Source organism: Mustela lutreola, chromosome 1 (genome assembly GCF_030435805.1).
Source record: "Mustela lutreola isolate mMusLut2 chromosome 1, mMusLut2.pri, whole genome shotgun sequence".
Classification (NCBI taxonomy): Eukaryota; Metazoa; Chordata; class Mammalia; order Carnivora; family Mustelidae; genus Mustela; species Mustela lutreola.
This window is the reverse complement of record NC_081290.1, coordinates 115,043,215-115,061,080: the sequence shown is the minus strand read 5'-3', so window position 1 is coordinate 115,061,080 and position 17,866 is coordinate 115,043,215. Positions and strand designations below refer to the sequence as shown.

General features: G+C 32.6%; 1 protein-coding gene across 2 annotated transcripts in view; it reads left to right on the top strand.

Moving 5' to 3' along the window:
• The window catches only part of GRID2 (glutamate ionotropic receptor delta type subunit 2), a 1,533,206-nt gene that overhangs the window by 303,826 nt on the left and 1,211,514 nt on the right, over window positions 1-17,866 (top strand). For both annotated transcript variants that reach the window (XM_059172726.1, XM_059172716.1), the window contains exon 2: window positions 3,501-3,656. In XM_059172726.1, the coding sequence (XP_059028709.1) occupies window positions 3,501-3,656 (156 nt within the window). The remainder of the gene's footprint in view (window positions 1-3,500; window positions 3,657-17,866) is intronic.

Genomic DNA, 17,866 nt, shown 5'->3' with positions numbered 1-17,866 from the left:
AATGGGAACATGTAGGAGGTGTTCCTTGTCTGTTTTATCTCTTGGTTATTCTTCCTTTCAGTTTGACCAGTGTGTAGATAGGACATATAATCTATTAATCAAACTTTGTGTGTGTGTGTGTGTGTGTGTGTGTGTGTGTGTTTGTGTGTGTGTGTAAGTGGTAGGAGAATTATTTCATCTGGACAATAAATTGATTCTGCTTTTCATCTCAAGTTTGTAAAATAAAACTGATAGTAAAAAATGCTAATAAAATAGCTGGGAAAGAACTAGTTGCTGTCATCATGTTAACTATATAGTTATGAATGTTACACTTTATAAATTTCAAAAAAAATCTGAGATGTTTGATATTGGATTGAACTGGTAATATATGTGTATTGATAGAAAGGATAAAAAGATGACATTGCTATACTATTGGAAGTGCATGAAATAGGAAAGAGCCTTTTTTGTGAGGTTCTGCATGTGGAACTCACTGGGCTGTTTTCAGAATAGTTTTTGCTTAATACAAAATGCTGCCTTTACTTTCTTGGTTAAAAGCCAAATCTAATATGAGATTTTATAGCTGAAGAAAAAAAGTAAATAGATAACTGGATTTGAAATATTGGTAGGATTTCCTGTTCTTTGGTTATGCTGTGTGCAGTAAGATGAAATGTTTCTTCTGTTTACTTCTTGCTGTTTGCAGAAAGATGAGCTACTTCTTTTGTGTATTTCCTTTCAGTATATCTTAATTAAGCATGGAATTGACTAATTTGCTGTCATTTCTGTAAGTTTCTGCTACTTATTAAGTCAGGTTTAATGTTTAAGGCAGTCTTAAGTATTCTGTTACTTAACATTAAAATGCTTCCATTAAAAAATATGTTACCAATACTCAGCAGAAGTCAGTAATATCACCCGCTTTAAAAACAACGTTGATTAAAAACTCTTCTTTTAAAAGACCCACTTAGATTCCATGACAAGCTGAAGCATCTTTATAGAAACATACATCACTTCTTTGTGAATAGACATTTAGATTATCTGGTTTAAATGAATTGGTTATTTCAGCTCCAATTATAGTACACTATATCACACTTCCTAACTAAAGTTAGAAATTCTAACTAATTCTAATTTCTAATTCTAATTTTTTAATAATTCTAATTTCTGCTAAAGAAATCTGTATATCTGGATCTGATAGTATTAGATTTAAATGTAACGATTAATCAAGATTCCCATAACAATTACCACAAATTAAAATGCATGTTCATGAATGTGGCTTCAATGAGCAAGATACATCCAACATTTTACTCTCTAATTTCACAAAAACAGTTTCTAAAGTAGATTTCAATCTGATTCAGAAGTGATATGTGAGGTCAAACGTTAACATCTATAATATATATTTTAATAAAATATTAATTTCCTGACTAATATATATATAATAATATAATTAGGGAGTACTTTATGTATCAATTTAAAAATTCTTTGTCCTTGCTCATGCTCTTAGCTGTGGGAAGCTATTCAAATTATACTATAGGAAATAGAAAACAAGGGTTTGAAGAGGCTGGTCAAAGTTAATACATTTCAGGCAAATATAAAAGAGTGGTGACAAGGGAAAGCTAGATTCACAGAAAAAGCCTGTTAGACACTCCGTCTTCTCTAGTGAAAATTAATAATTGCCTCCCCATCAAAAGGCCATTTAAGGTGAAGAGGGCAAAAGTAACCTGCCACACTTGTCAGAAATAGACATAGTTTCACCCTTGCTTTATCATGTATTGACTCTAATAATGCATGTTGAATATCATGATCTGTCTTTCATTAGAAGGCCAATTTGGGCTTTAGTCACAAATGCATAAAATCAACAGAAGTGGCATATGTAAAACGTCTGCTTCTACATATATATATGTGTGGGTGTGTATAGATATAAACATGTACATGTATAACTCTTACTGTATATATAGTCTGTGTTTATCTCTATGTGGGTATATAATACCCATATTGTATTTACATTTGGAAAAAAGACATTTTAATGCACACACAATTTTATTTTTATATTTCACATTAAAAAGAATATTATATTCAAGAAAAATATTATGTGGATGTGGATATGTATATGGGTATGTATGTGTAGCCATTCCATTATCGTGTTACTGACCCTGAGGTGTATGTCGTTTTTTGGCAGGAGCAAATTCATTTGGTTCACTCAAAAAAGCAAAAAAAAAAATACACTGACCTTGTGTTTATAATTTAAAAATGTGTTCCTGCTTAGAACTAGCAGAATCAGAATGAACACAAATAAGCATGTGTGGCCAGATGGGAAAGAATCTCCCAGATCTGAGTCAGGATCCTCATAAAAATACATTTATTTCTTATGGGCATAATCCTGAAATGGAGTATACCATAGTGATATAGAACAAAGACACTGGAGTCAAGGACCCTGGCCCTTATACCTTTGGCATATTCCTTGCACTGACACTCAATTTTCATAACTGTATGTGTATGTAGTTGTATGTGTATCACATAATTATCATAAGGATTGAATGAGGTTCTGCAATATGGAAAATATTAATGTAAAATGTCATATTACAGTATTTAAAAATAAGAAAACACCAGTGTTTGTTGAAAATGTACTATGTAGTTAGCACAATTTATTTACATTTTACACGGATAAACTTATTCAAAGCAGTTAATAACCCTTACAGATTATTATTAAATTTTACAAATGATAAATGTGGGGTTTAGAATTTGAATCCCATGTTCAAGGTCATATACTTAACAAGCCGCAGTCATAATTTGAAATCAGTTTACTCCTAGCACTGGTATGTTCAAGCTACACCTTGCTGACAGGCAATCATTCAGAAAGAAGTTAGCCATAACTCTTATGATCATTATTATTGTATGTGAGTGAAAAAGGCCATAATATTCACCAGGATTTTTATTAATTCTTCAGAAATTACTTCTTAAATTACCTCTGCTCAGAGGTTTGTATGTACCTAAATTTTCTATAAATGTTATTGAATTTACTACCATTAAATATACTGAAACCCTTGTTCAAGATAAAAAGAAAGGAAGAAAGTAAAAAGAATAATGAAAAATAAATTAAGATCACAATAGAAGTCTGATCCCTGCACACTGTGTGAATGGATCTCAGAAAGTTTCCTGATTGTATCTCCTATTATTCAGAAAACTATTCCTCAGACTATGAACTCCTAAAGATATTATGATAGGAGATGTCTAATGTGTTAGCTACTTTGTTCTGCAGAAGATTTTTGGACTGATTATATTGTATTACTAAAGCTCTTCCAGAAATCATAGTGTGATGTACTATTCTTCACTTCCATTTGGAAGAAGTAACTACATGACTACCTAGCTATCACACTGCTTCCAGTACAGTGTGCTTCCGTAATAAATAAAGTGCATGCTTTAAGGGAAAGTATACATTTTTCAAATATATAAGTCTCTTTGACATATTTCCAGAGAGCATGAAAGAATATTTATGTTATTGTTTAATGGCAACACTCACTTCTTTCTAGGAGCAATTTTTGATGAATCTGCCAAAAAGGATGATGAGGTGTTTCGCACAGCAGTTGGTGACCTCAACCAGAATGAGGAGATTTTACAGACTGAGAAAATCACATTTTCGGTGACTTTTGTTGATGGAAGCAACCCTTTTCAAGCCGTTCAAGAAGGTAAGGTCAATCAGCAGTCCAGTTTTTATTTTATTTGTATTTTGGTTCAATTCAAATGGCAATAGAATTAGATTTGTAAAAGCCATCCACCTGGATATCTTTCTTTGCGTCTTTACTGCATTGCTTTACTTCAACAGTGCTGTTTTGTGATAGATGTTGATCCTGAATTCCACTTCTGAAAGGGCAGTGTGTGGAAAGTTGTTTTAATTGAAGTATATGTGAAAATGAATATAAAAATTTACAGGAAAAACTTTATAATATTTTATGACTGTAGTGTAAATTAAACATTCCTTAAAACTGTGACTTTCTATCTAAATGCTTAGCTTTGACTTTTTTGAGATAAGGGCCACCTTGAGTGTTGTTACAACATGTGATGACATATTTCAATGTATTCATAACAAATGCATTGGCGGAAAGAAAACTACATGCAAATCAAAGATTTTACACTGGCATCCTAACCTAATATGCCAAACATTAAAAGCATTTGCCTCAATTCTCTCTTTATATTTGAGTGAATTAACATTTTTCATAGGTACCAATCATATAAATGCAATTTTTTTATTATACTGGAATGATCATTTGTATGAATGAAAGTTTTGATTGAAGGATATAAGAGTAATCAAATTTTATTTTTGATGTTATTATTCTAATGAAATAGCCTTTTGATTGGCAAAGCGTTCATTGTTCATGAAACTATTTTCTGCTAATCTAGGTTATGTTTTATTGTGAGAATATATTTAGACTAAAGATACCAATACAAAATTTAGTCAAATGAAGCACTTGTTTCATCAAAAAACTTAAAGAAGATTTGGCAGAAGAAAAGATGGACAAGATATTAAAGTACTAAAGTTTGGCAGAAAAGTTTTAAAGACAAATATTGAAAGGGTAAGGGAAATAAATATAAATATTTTTGAAAATATAAAGATGAAAATGCTTTTCATCTAATGTTGCATCTGCATGATGTACAGGTAACCTTTATTGGAATATGCTTTTGACCAATAACATTGGCTACTTTTGAAGCTTATTTATGTTTACTTGCATCAGTAAGAGAACAGGTAGAATGATTAGTGAGCTAATAGATTTTCCTTCTTAATAATTTGATGGAGTGAAGAAATACTATTTTAATGAAATAAATAGAAGTGTTTTAGTAAAAGATGTTTTTGCAAAGAATATGGTGTTTATATTAATAGAGAATTTTAATGCTACTAAGCACATACCAATTTAAAAAGTTTAATGTAAACATCTAGTTATTTATATTTTAAAATCAGAATTGTTATGGGAATTTGGGATCTGCATAACTGTATACATTGGCAGATTTTCTATTGAAACATTTAAAAACAGTCTAAATATTATAATTCATAAAGCAATATGCAAAATAATAAAGTAGAATTTGAGGAAAGCCCAATGATGTAAAAGAATATTACTTATTCAACTCTCAGTTTTAATGACTGGAATGAGTGCAGAAAAAAATGAGGACAGATTTATTCTTGTGGTTTTCCTCAGATTACATATTAATAACTGTAAGTTAACTTTGAACACATGCTAAAATATCCATTCCTTTTAAAAATGCACTTTTAAAAGTGCGGCAATAAGGAAAGGAAGACAACACAATGCGTAGAGGGGAATTGCAACGTCTGAAAAATATGTCCGGAACACCTTCTTTAGACTACAATTTGAAAAGCAAAGAATTTTTAAAATACCGCAATTAATCTGTTCACATATAGCTTTGTGTAGCCATTCTGCTGTCAGTTCAATTCTGGAGCAAAAATATCTCTCAGAAAGAACTACTGTTCCTTGAAAGAATTTGTGGCACTGAAAGCAAATTGAGAAAGGAAATAAGTGTTAAGTTTCAGAGACAGAGACCACTAGATATTTGTCAAGAAAGAAGAAAGAGCTTGACAGTTTGTCTGATAGTTTCTGATACTAATAGGATGTTCTGGACCAGTTATTTTGATAGTCTGCTCTGGGTAATGAACCTGAAATAAGTTCTAGGAAGCCCTGGAGCTAATTTTAGAAATAAAAATAATTATAGAGTTCTTTCTGTAATGGGTCTGAAAAAATAAAAAGAGTAAAATATTCAATTGAGAAAGAACAAGAAATAATTTGGGTATTTTCTAAAATGTTTTGAGAAAGCAGTTTAGGAGAAAACCTCATTGTGCCATCAAGGATGGCCAATTTTTCTGTGATCCTATCTTTGCTGCAGTACCATTAAAATCTAGAACCCAGAAGGTCTTAAATCAGCTTATTTGTTTTTTACATTCTAAAGAAGAACAACAGATTCAATGATATGTTTATTACTGGTCATTTACACATTACCACTAGTGATGAACTTGCAAGAAATTCATGGTTTTGCATTTTTTTAAATTTGTTTGAATTTGGAAGTCTGATCCTCAAAAAAACAGCACCATCAAGGATATAGGGATTTGGTAATAATAAAGAAGAAATCTAACAATCCGAAATCCTCAACTTATTTTATTGTTAGTATTTCTTCCAACCAGCCATATTTAAGAGCTGATTTTTATTTTTAAAAATTTAATTTTTTGTTTACTTTATCTTTCTACTATCAGCATTTAACGGAAGAAGGATTTAAAGATAACCAGCCTATGAACACTTAAATTGTATTAGAATATTGGTGCTATTAAAATGCACCTTTGTGGCTTTGGTTACAGTGAGTTTTACATGGTAATAATTATTTTAATAATAATATTTAATAATTATTTTTACAGTGAGTTTATAGAAGAAGATATCTTGGTGATAACACAGGATCAATAATCCTTTCTCAAGATCAGTGATGATATCTATTATCTTTATCATTAGCCTGTAACATTAATCTCAGAACTTTAAGGTAAATGGACAGTAGAAAATAAATTCCTGCTTTTAAAAAAGTAATCTGGAATTAAACAACCTATTTTAGCAATTATTTTCTTTCCTTTTGAATGTATTTGTTGATAAGCTCTTATTCATATTTTGTCCTTCGAGTTGTAGAGTGTTAAGTGGGGGCAAACAATTTTTCATACCTTAACTCAGGATTATTTTTGTCACAGTAGACAGGAATCACATGGGTTATTTTTGAAAATCTTGAAAATGGCAGAGGTGGACAATTATATAAAACTAGTTGAATGTTTTTCCTAAATAGATGAAGTAATTGAGAGCAGAGTGGTTAAGTTATTCTCCTACACAGTACAAGTGTGTAGCAAGATAAAGAACTAAGCCATGACCTTCAGACCACTGGCCTACTTTCTTTGCTACATCCTTGCAACATCTGTTAACCACAGGACATGAAAGGGAACACACAGTGCATTCTAGGATTTCAGTAAGTATTCTAGAGAATAGAAAATTGTAGCAGATTTATGTTTTGATATTAAAAGTTCATGGGTTTTAGATAGCATGGAATAGTAGCAATCTTCCAATCTAGTTAATCAACACCAGTTGATTACACAAATCACTCTTGCTCCTTCATCCTTGGTTTTCTCATTTTAAATAATGAAAAAAAATCAAGCACGATATATTTTTCAGATTAGTTTCATCTCTATAGATAGAACATTTCGTGACTCTGTAGAATGCATTTCTAGATTTAGAAATTTAGGATTCTAGAAATGATAATTATTTACTTACTCTTTAGACAAAACTGAACTTGTTGAAATTGCCTCCTAGTTTTTTGGTGGCCTACTTCAAAAATAAATTAAGAGGGTATATGACACCTGTCCTTGGTCCTTCTATCTCATCCAACCATTCACCACAATGTAAAGAACTCATTACTATCACCACGATCCACACAGTCTCTTGCAGATTTAGCTGACCTGGATCAGTGCAGCTGTTACCAGATTACTCTCCTTACTTCTCTTTTATGGATTGTTGTCTCTGTGTCATCTGTAAACTGGATAAAACATAGATGAACGAGTGTGTGGTACGAAAGACACTGATTTTCTCTACTGAAAGCAATAGCAATTGTTTATATTGTTGGCTTCTAATTGAGGCTGACACCACTTTGGTCCATGAGGGGTGGGGATTTCCAAGAAAACAAGGTCAGGGGAAAATAAGGGGAGTGCATTTATAAAAATGTTCACATAGGAAGTTGTATGCAGAAATAAGAATTTATGCATAACTCTTGCATTCATTGGATATATCAGGAATGCTACAAAGCACCATGTGTTAATATTGAATGGCAAAATACAGTTAAAATCTTTTAAAATATTTGTTCTCACCAGAAAAACACTTAAAGGTGAAATGCATAGTAAGAAAAATTTAAGGACAGAATTATGCTATGGAGCCACAAATGATACTATTTGAAAGAATAAGTGGCACCTATCATAATTATTCTTACTTATGCTTTATCACAAACCATAAATAATATAGTTTTAAAAACTGTTTTTAATTTAAAAACAGTAATGGTTAAGACTGTTCATCATCTGAGTTTCCACCTGGTCCACCTTCAAGTTACTCCTTTGTATATCCAACATGACTATTGTTTGCTCCCAAAAGTCTTTTGTAAAAAATAAACATATTACTTTAATACAGTGATGATTTCCATTAGATTTTCCTCATATATCTTCCAAAATAAAATTAAGTGTAAAATAATGTGGTTGCTTTTATTTATAGCTTATGGAATTTATCTTAATTCTTTATAGTTATAAATAAAAGACACATGCATCTATATCATGTATGTAAAAGAGATACCAGGAGAACAGTGGAGCCAAAGAATTGTGAAAAAGTCTAACTAGGAGTATGCACTTCTCCAGAACACATAGCCATTGTCCGTGAATATTTCTGGTGCCATAGGCTAAATCTGAGTAGTCTTATTCAAAGAGTATGTAAATATAAAAGAATGATTTATGTGGTTGCTCTATATGATGCTTTATTGAAGGGCTTAGTCTCATAATTTATATTCCTCTCAGATTTAATGGTACATCTTTACTGTGATAAAAAGTCTGCTAATTTGGAAATGTTTAGATTGGATTCTGCAAATTTTCTAGGATAGGACTGCAGTGTATATGGCTCTTCAGCCTGTGTTTTCTTGGACCAATTTTGATAGCTCAATTCCAGCTTACTTTCTCAGTTGCCTGACAATAAACTGAACTTGAGTATTGGTGGGTCCAGGGGGCCAATAAATAAAACCCAAACATCATGCAGGTATAATTCTGCTCATTCAGTCATTTATTTATTCATTTTTTTCATTCCACCTTTCCTTCCCACATCAAAGCAAGTGTTGTGCTTTGAATCCCAGTCTCCAGGCCCAGTGCTCAGTGTAACTGGCCCAGCCATTTGTGCAAAGGGGTGGAAGGAAGGGCTATTTCAGTTGACTGGTCATTTCCAAAGACCCACACAAAAGGAGGGAGTTTGGATGTCCATTCAGTGGCTGGCTGGACTGTCTTCTTCCCTCCATGACTCTGGGATATTTGGCAATCCCTGTCAACCCCACAATCACTTCTCCTTTCTACCTGCCTTATTCTAAGGACTGGCGAATAAGATCTGGAATCAGAATCTTCCTCTTGTGTCATCTTTAGTACCCACCATCAATGTGGTATTAAAGTATAAAGAATTCTACATCTGTTAGTGCAGCATGCATTCATTTAAGCATCTCATAGTAACCCCTCATAGTAACCCTTTTCATTGAAGAATTGCCCATCAAGAAGAATTAAAATATGGAATTGGAATCTAATTTCAAGAGTACTCAGTAAAATCAATTTATCCAAGTACTTTTTAAATGCTTAGTAGTGTTCCAAGATTGGGCCAGCCATAATAGGAGATTACAAAGGAAATATAGGACACAGCGTTATAACTGCAGGAAGTTTTAAAAATGTACTTGGAAAGGGCTGTGGATTTTTAGAGCATGACCAGTCATTATGCCTTCTACCTGTAACTTGTGTTTTTAATGATGTTAATTGTAAAAAGGTACAAGGTATTTTACCTTTTAAAAAATATTTACTTTTGGAAAAGAGAGAGAGTATCTTTCTTAAGGTAATTCATTGTTTTCTAACGTAAAGTTAATGAAGATACAAATTGTATGGCTTAATCTTTGTTTTCTGTGATTTATTGTTGTGTTCCTGTATCGGTAAACCTTTCCCTTATCTAATTCAGTATTATGCTATTAAAGTAACAGGTCTCTGATACTGTGGATAGATTGAAATTCAGATGTTATAGACCTCTATATCATAATTTTATAGCCTTTATGCTTTGAGGTCTTTTACCTCCATATCTACAATTGTGTACTCTTGTGTAAGTTACCTCATAAAATATATATTTTAGCAATATGTGATGCTCTGGATCTTGTTTTATTTAGAAGAAGCTTTAACAGCTTTCTGTGAAAGCTGTGTTTAGCAGAGTAAAGATTTATTCTTTTGTTGTTGGCTAAGTGTTCTTTCTTCCTACCAAGTATTTTTCACATGGTAATAGCAGACCACTTTCTTCTCTTTCAGCCTTTTCAGCATGCTTATGGCAACATAATTCAGTTTTTAATCGGTCTTTTATGATACTGACTTGGTAGAAGATTCACCTATCTGTCTTAAAGTACCTCTGAATATATGGTTTATTAGATTAAAAACCACACTTACCTTCATCCTATAGTTGTTATGAGAGTCCATTGTGTAGTCATAAAAATAGTTTAAGTTCACATTAAAGATGAGTTTACTATATGCAGAATTTTTAAACTATTACCCATATTACTGCTATCAGTGGTTCAAATGTTACAGTCTACTTGCTTAAATTGAGAACAAAAAAAGACCTGATTTTCAATTATTTTAATATTTAACACCTATTTTTGCATGTCCTTGGCATGTGTTATGTGAGGTTTATGGGAAACGAACTATGTGTGGTCTTTTAGTAATCATGCATTATTTTGTTCAATTACCTTATAATTTTCAAAGGAATTATCACTGAAGCACTCCTTTTGAAAGGAACATACACAAAACCAATGTACTCTAGGAAATTGCATATTCTGGGAAAAAAAAAAGAATGAATCAGCAAGTACTTTTTGGGTGCTTGTAAGCATTCAGCCTTGAACTATTACTCAGCAAAAGACTATGCTCTCCACTGGCTGCCCTGTAGTCTTCCATATTTAGGTTGACCTTTGTTACGATGTATTAGGTCCTGACCTGTATGGCTCCTTTTCCTTGCCACTATAGTGCTCTTTCTAATCTCCTCATTCAATGCCCTTTTAATGCTTGATTCTCAATATTGCATTGTATGCACTTAGCATATCTACATTTCACTGAGACATTTCATATGCCTTAAATTTGATCCCATTTGTTTTTCTGGGGAAAAAAAATACATGGAAATAAAGTATGTGTGTCATGGAATTAAATAAATCTGCCTTTATTTGAATTCTGCTCCATCTTTTGTTATCTTTGGGATCCTAAGCACACCTAATGTCTCTGAACTTCAGTTTCTTCATATGTAGAATTGGGCTAAATACATACTCCCTAGGACTACTATGACTATGTGATTATTATATGATGATTTTATGGGGTTGTAATTATCATATGTAGGTTTATCTTCTAATCTTAAAACATGTTAATAGTGGAGTATATGATGATTTAGTACCATTGCATGTGTCTATCAGTAAACTCTATTGCTCCCTGACCTTAGCTTCCCAAACACCCTCTACCATATACATTGGTGGTTCCCATGGTTACCACTGATTAGAGTAACCTTATTATCTGCCTGGTTAGCATCTTTTTTAATTCCCAGTTGAATCGTTCCTTATCAAGATGCTGAATGCTGGGGTTGTAAAAATATAGAAATTAAATGCCCTGCTTCCCCCCCACCGCCCGCTCCCAGCTTCCTGGGCTAGTTCTGCTAGTCAACAGAGGAAGATGAGAATTATGCTTGTAGTGTAATTTATTTGGCAAATAGTAGTGATGTTGCAAAATGTGTACTTAGGGTTGAGAGGATTTAAAATACCTTGTTACCATTTCTGGGAAGTAAAGAAAGCCTGTGGAGACCAAATTAAAGCTTTGTGATGATTTGTGTGGGCTGAATACAATCAGTGAAGTAAATAAGGCACTGAGTCATAACTAAATGGTTGTAGAGAGACATGATGTTGTAGAAGAGCAATATAAGAAAGTTGGATATAGACATGAATTCAAGGAAAGCTTTATGCTTTGAGAGATGCATCAGCTCTGGTATTTTGAGTTTATTTCTGAAATGATTTTTTAAAAGGTTATCTTTCTATGTTCTGCACATTTTCATTTCAACTATACATGGACAAATATTAACTTTAAAAACTTGGTCATTGGTTTCTTTGAATTCTCAGTACTGTTCTTCAATAATACATGATATCATGTTGTTTCTCAGGAATTCTTATGTCATTTCAAAACATATTTGCTTTTTGGTCTTTGATAGAATAATACAATATGATGGTGAGATTGGCTAAGCTCATTCCATAAAATATACTTTCAAATATACAAAAAAACTTAAAACATAGAAAATTTTAAAAAAAGACTTAACCTGTATCTACTATAAATGAGAAATATGTTCCAAAGTGGAAAATGTTTTCTTAAAATATATTATTTTTGAGAAAAAAGTTCTGTAACTCCAAGTCAAAAACAATACTATTTCAGAGACTGAATAGAATGACCTTAAATATTCAGTAATAATTTTTGTACTTTGCTTTTGAATTAACACTTATAAGAGATAAATAATACTTTGAGATAGTCCTGAGTACTTATTCATATTATTCAAATTGAGCAAGATGTAGAGAACCTAGGTGATAGAAAGTAACTAGGGGATTTAAAAAATACACATTCTTAATGGTGAAAGAATAAGAAACTGACATATCAGCTTCATTCTACCTTCTTCCAAACCTGTTTTCATTCTGTTACATTGATTTGTCAATAGCCTTTATTATTTGGAATTAGTGATTTCTTCTTTTTATTCTGTTTTGAATTTCTAAGTGCTTTGCCCATTTAAAGGAGCTTTCTCTTTATATTAACCTACTATGTCTATGTTTATATTTCTGTATATACACATACATATAAATATAAATATATGAAACCTATACACTATAAGTCATATCTATGTATGCCATCTATATATGATGTATCACTATATATAGTAAATTTACCAGACACTTTGTTCTTTAGGTCATTCTTTCAATATTGATTCATGCCTTTCAAGGGGCATTTTTTTTTTAATTTTAAATTTTTATATATTATGTTTGTTAAAATGGAACAGAGAGGATTTGATGTCAGGCCACCATCACTCATTATCCAAAACTTCAGGCCAGAGCTCCATGAGAACACAGAATGGACCACCAGTTTTAACATCCTTTCTTTGGAAATTGGTTCAAGTTTAAATATGGGAAGGGTTGACCAACTGTCAGAAAACTGAATTACTGAGTACGATTCATTATTGTTTCAAATTAGTCAATGTGATACAACACATCAATAAAAGAAAGAACAAGAACCATATGATACTCTCAATAGATGCTGAAAAAGCATTTGACAAAGTACAGCATCCCTTCCTGATCAAAACTCTTCAAAGTGTAGGGATAGAGGGCACATACCTCAATATCATCAAAGCCATCTATGAAAAACCCACCACAAATATCATTCTCAATGGAGAAAAGCTGAAAGCTTTTCTGCTAAGGTCAGGAACACGGCAGGGATGTCCATTATCACCACTGCTATTCAACATAGTACTAGAGGTCCTAGCCTCAGCAATCAGACAACAAAAGGAAATTAAAGGCATCCAAATCGGCAAAGAAGAAGTCAAATTATCACTCTTCGCAGATGATATGATACTATATGTGGAAAACCCAAAAGACTCCACTCCAAAACTGCTAGAACTTATACAGGAATTCAGTAAAGTGTCAGGATATAAAATCAATGCACAGAAATCAGTTGCATTTCTCTACACCAACAGCAAGACAGAAGAAAGAGAAATTAAGGAGTCAATCTCATTTACAGTTGTTTCAAAAATTAAAATCATAATTGTTCACTTATGTGTAAGATGATTTATATACTGTTTGTGCACTGGGTGAAGAGTTTATACAAATGAGTGAGACAAATTTCACTGAGCCACCCAAGAAATTTATAATCCAATAAGAAAGATATACAAAAAAGAGCTAATAAGCAAGCAAATAAATATTTTTTTTTAGTGGAAAAGAATGATATAAAGGAAAGTAAATAATAATACAAAAGAAAATAATGGGTAGGGTATGTGGTGTTTGTGTGTGTGTGATTTAAATCCAGGAGTTTATTTTTGATAAATTTGGGAAGATACAAAAAGTAACATAGAAGTCAGGATTTGAAGTTGCAGAGTATCCAGTAATGCAAAGAGGAAATAGCAGGCCTGACTATTGCATATGGGAAAACCATTTGGAGGCATGGGCTTTCTATGTTTGAGGCATGAGATTATTTTTGAATTCTCTAGTTCTTAATCTGTTGCTTTACAAATGTTTATTTTCATCACCAAAGTCATTATTTTTTGGGTAACATACCACTCATGAGATTTTTTTTTTAACCCACATCTGCTTTAGTTTTTCCCTTTGGCAGTGAACTGTGTTCCCAAGGAAAGATTGCTGTATCCTGAAGGTTCACTGACATCTGGGTATGGACATGTCATTCCTGGATCTTTCTTGGATTTGAAATTCACATTTCTGTAATTCTAATTTTGAATATAGTTATGGCAACATTTGGGCCTTTCATGTAAATGGTATTCTAAAGAAAATGAAATTAAATTAAACAAATTAAAGAAAGAATTTTACTCAGTTTTCTTGGTCTTATAATACAGAATAATGTAGAGAGATATATTAATACCTAAAACTTGGAAAGAATCATTTTGTGGCTTTCATATTTACTGCACGTTCTGACAAAACAGCCTCCTTTGTAAAATCCACTAATAACAAGTAACATTTCCTTACTGTATTCCATAGGCTGTTAAAAGTGCTGCTTCATTTTTTTTCTTCCTAATCTTTATACTGCTTATAAACTAAAAAGTAGTTACTATTCTTACTAGCATTTACGGGTGAGGAAACTGAGGTGCAGCTAGGTTGGGGAACTTGTCATACTTGAAGCCTTTAGAATAGTGCCTAGAACACCCTGGTTTCTGTTGAAGTCTTTTATTTGGGAGTTTCAGGTATGTTAACAGTAGGAGGGACAATGAGATCAAGGTATTTATTTTCTGTTTCCTGTTTGAAGTCACCTTGGGTTGGCTGTGTACCTTAAACAAAGTCATGCTTTTCTAATGGCAGCCATTCTATATCACTTTCATTCAGAAATCCACAGATTCTTCTCCTCTCTACCCTTCGGACCAGGAGGGGTTACCACTTCACTGCTACTAGCTCTGAATTCTTGTTGTGCTAGTCCTCATTTTCTTGCTACACTCCACCCACACCTGTGTCATTCACCCTTTCAAAAAATAAACCCTTTTCCAATTATCCTATTTCAAAACTGCTATTATTATTAACCACTATACTTTGCTCCCTGTGTAGAAAAGCTAATTTTAGCTCATTCTTAATGATTTGATGATTTGTCCAGTCCAATCGGGAAGTGCTATGATCTGTTGGAATGTATTACTAGATTTAATGCCATATATACATCATATTATGAAACCTAGAATTCCTCACACAGACCTTTAACTTCTGCCCTTTATGAGCTGAAATCTTCGTGTCCACATGTATTTTAACAGTGCAACCAAGGCTGACGTGATGTGAGGGGTGTTCACTGGCAATGTCCCTTCAGAAAGACACTAGGTTTGACCACAAACAGGACTGATAACCAAATAGCCACGCCACTGCATAGTTGAGAGACTGTTCTTTAAGGAAACATGGTTATTTTAACTTAAAATTATATGGAACCAACTTTATGAAACTAATGTCCCAATTATATATATTAAAAAGTCTCTGTTTGAAAAATCCTCTACTATGATTAAGGCATTTGGTGAATTGGTTGTTTACGAATTCTTGATTTCTCTTATACCTTTCTTTTATCTGTTCTTTGCTTTATTGTGAAATCTAGACTGTTTATTAAGTTGGTGGGGGGAAAACCAAAACAAAATATACTTTATTGTTGGACAAATTGCTCAGCCAAAGGTTTTTGTTTTCTAGTAACTTATAAAGAGTAATAAGGAGAAACTAACAAGTTTCAAAAGAACTATTTTGTATGTTATCTCTTTTTTGTTTTCCAGACCCATGGTTTAATAGATACTAATAAATGGTTAGTGGTCAAATAGCAAGCCACAGAATAGAAGGAAAAGTAGGAAAGTTCCACAAAAGCATGACAAGCTTTATAAGATCTTTGATTCCTTCATCCAGCTAACATTATTCAGCATCCCAGTACATGATACTACAGTTGAATAAGTAAAGAATATTGAGGTAACTTAGAACCATTCTGCATTCTCAAGGAACTTTAAACTACTAACGAAGATTAAATGTATATGCATAGATAACATAATTATCAGATAATAGTTCCATGCAAAATAGCAAGTTCAATAGAAAATGAGATGATTTACAACGAGGTTTGGTGAATTGAAGGAGAAGGTAAAGAAGAAATAAAAGAGGAAAAGAGTAAGCCATGTTTTCTGCTCTGAAAAGAGAAAAGAAGATTTGATCAAAGAAGTAGGCATGTTCAAAAATACATCTTCATGACTGTGAAAAATGTGATCTGGGGTGAGGGTGCACTGGAAATGGAAACATCAGGCCAAAAGGAAAGAAATGTTAACTTTTCTGTCAAGGTCATTATCATGTTCCCAGCTTCAAGGTCACCTGTTTCCAAAACAAGTGTAGATTATTCGACTCAGCATGGAGAAAATCATTACTCAGCAAGTAAAATTAAACACTAATAAGGACATTAGTAAACACATTAGGCTTCATAGAGCAACATCCTAGAATTTCTTTTAAAATGTAGCATATGTACTAAAAATGATTTGAGCTCAAAGATGCTTCTTCAGAGGTATGAAACTTCACTGTTTTTTTAAGAGCAAGTAGAATTTTAAAAATAAATAACATCTACAGAAGGGTAATTGCTTTTCATTTTAAAGAAAGAGATAAGCACCCAAGTTTTATAATATAAAAAAGTGTTATGCATGTGCATTAGCTAGTGTCCTCAAAGGATTTTTACTACACATTTAGTATTGTGTGCAATAACTTTGTGTCATGGCACTGTGCTCTGACATGAAAACACTGATTGTTTCCTGAGTTGGACAGAAGTAGGTGAAGAATAATGATATGTGTTGAAGTTCTTTTATATGCATAGTCTGTGATTATGCTCTTTTTATTTGCTTTAAGTGAGATAGTTAATATTTTAAGTTAAAAACATTTTTATTAGTTTGATTTTCACAAATGGCCAATGAAGCTTGTTTATCTGAATAAAGAAGTGTTCTGCAATCTGTACAAATCAGCATCCATTGTTTGTTAATCATGGACTCATTTATTCTTTCATCTAAGTAAATATTGTGAGCTCATAATTTGCAAAATACTAAAGTATTGAAAGAGACACCAAGATGAATCAGTGTGGTTTCTAGCTTCAAGAATCTTATGTTTAGCAAGTAACAGATACAAATAATTTTAACATGGATATAAACATCATGATATAAGGTACAATAAGTTACAACATCCTCATTATTCAGGAAAGGGGAAGTTGTTACAGGAATTTGAGGAATGCTAATGTTAATTCTCTACCTTGCTTTTCCTTCTTCACTCACTGACCCTGCATGTTTTTCCCCTGCATATTCAGTGTGAGCCCTATTTGATACCAAATATAGCAGTCCATTTGAGGTAATTTAGCATCGTCTCAGAATTACTGAAACCTTACCATGTTGCTAATCTGTGTATTCACTCAATTAATTCAGCAAGAATTTATTGAGTGTCTAGTATGAGTCAGAAATTACTCCAAGAACCCATGGTATAGTAGTAAATACAGAGCTGTCCTGCTTTCTTGGAATACATATTCTAGTTGGGACAAGTAATATATACAATTTCAGGTTGAAGAGTTGGTATAGAAAATTAAAAAAATATGAAGCAGCATAAGTGGTAAAGAGATGCTGAAGATGGAGTGTCATTTTAAAGAGAATGATCAGAAAAACAGCTTGCTGAGATGACATGAGCAGACACTGGAAAGATGAAAGGGAACAAACGGGCTCACTCTCTGGGGAAAGCCAAGTGTGCAACAACTTCTGTTAGTACTATTAGTCATTGGAATTCTTCTGTCCTCTCAGGGCCACATGAATACCTGATATCCATTCACTGTGTAAATACCTTATATCTGTGAGTA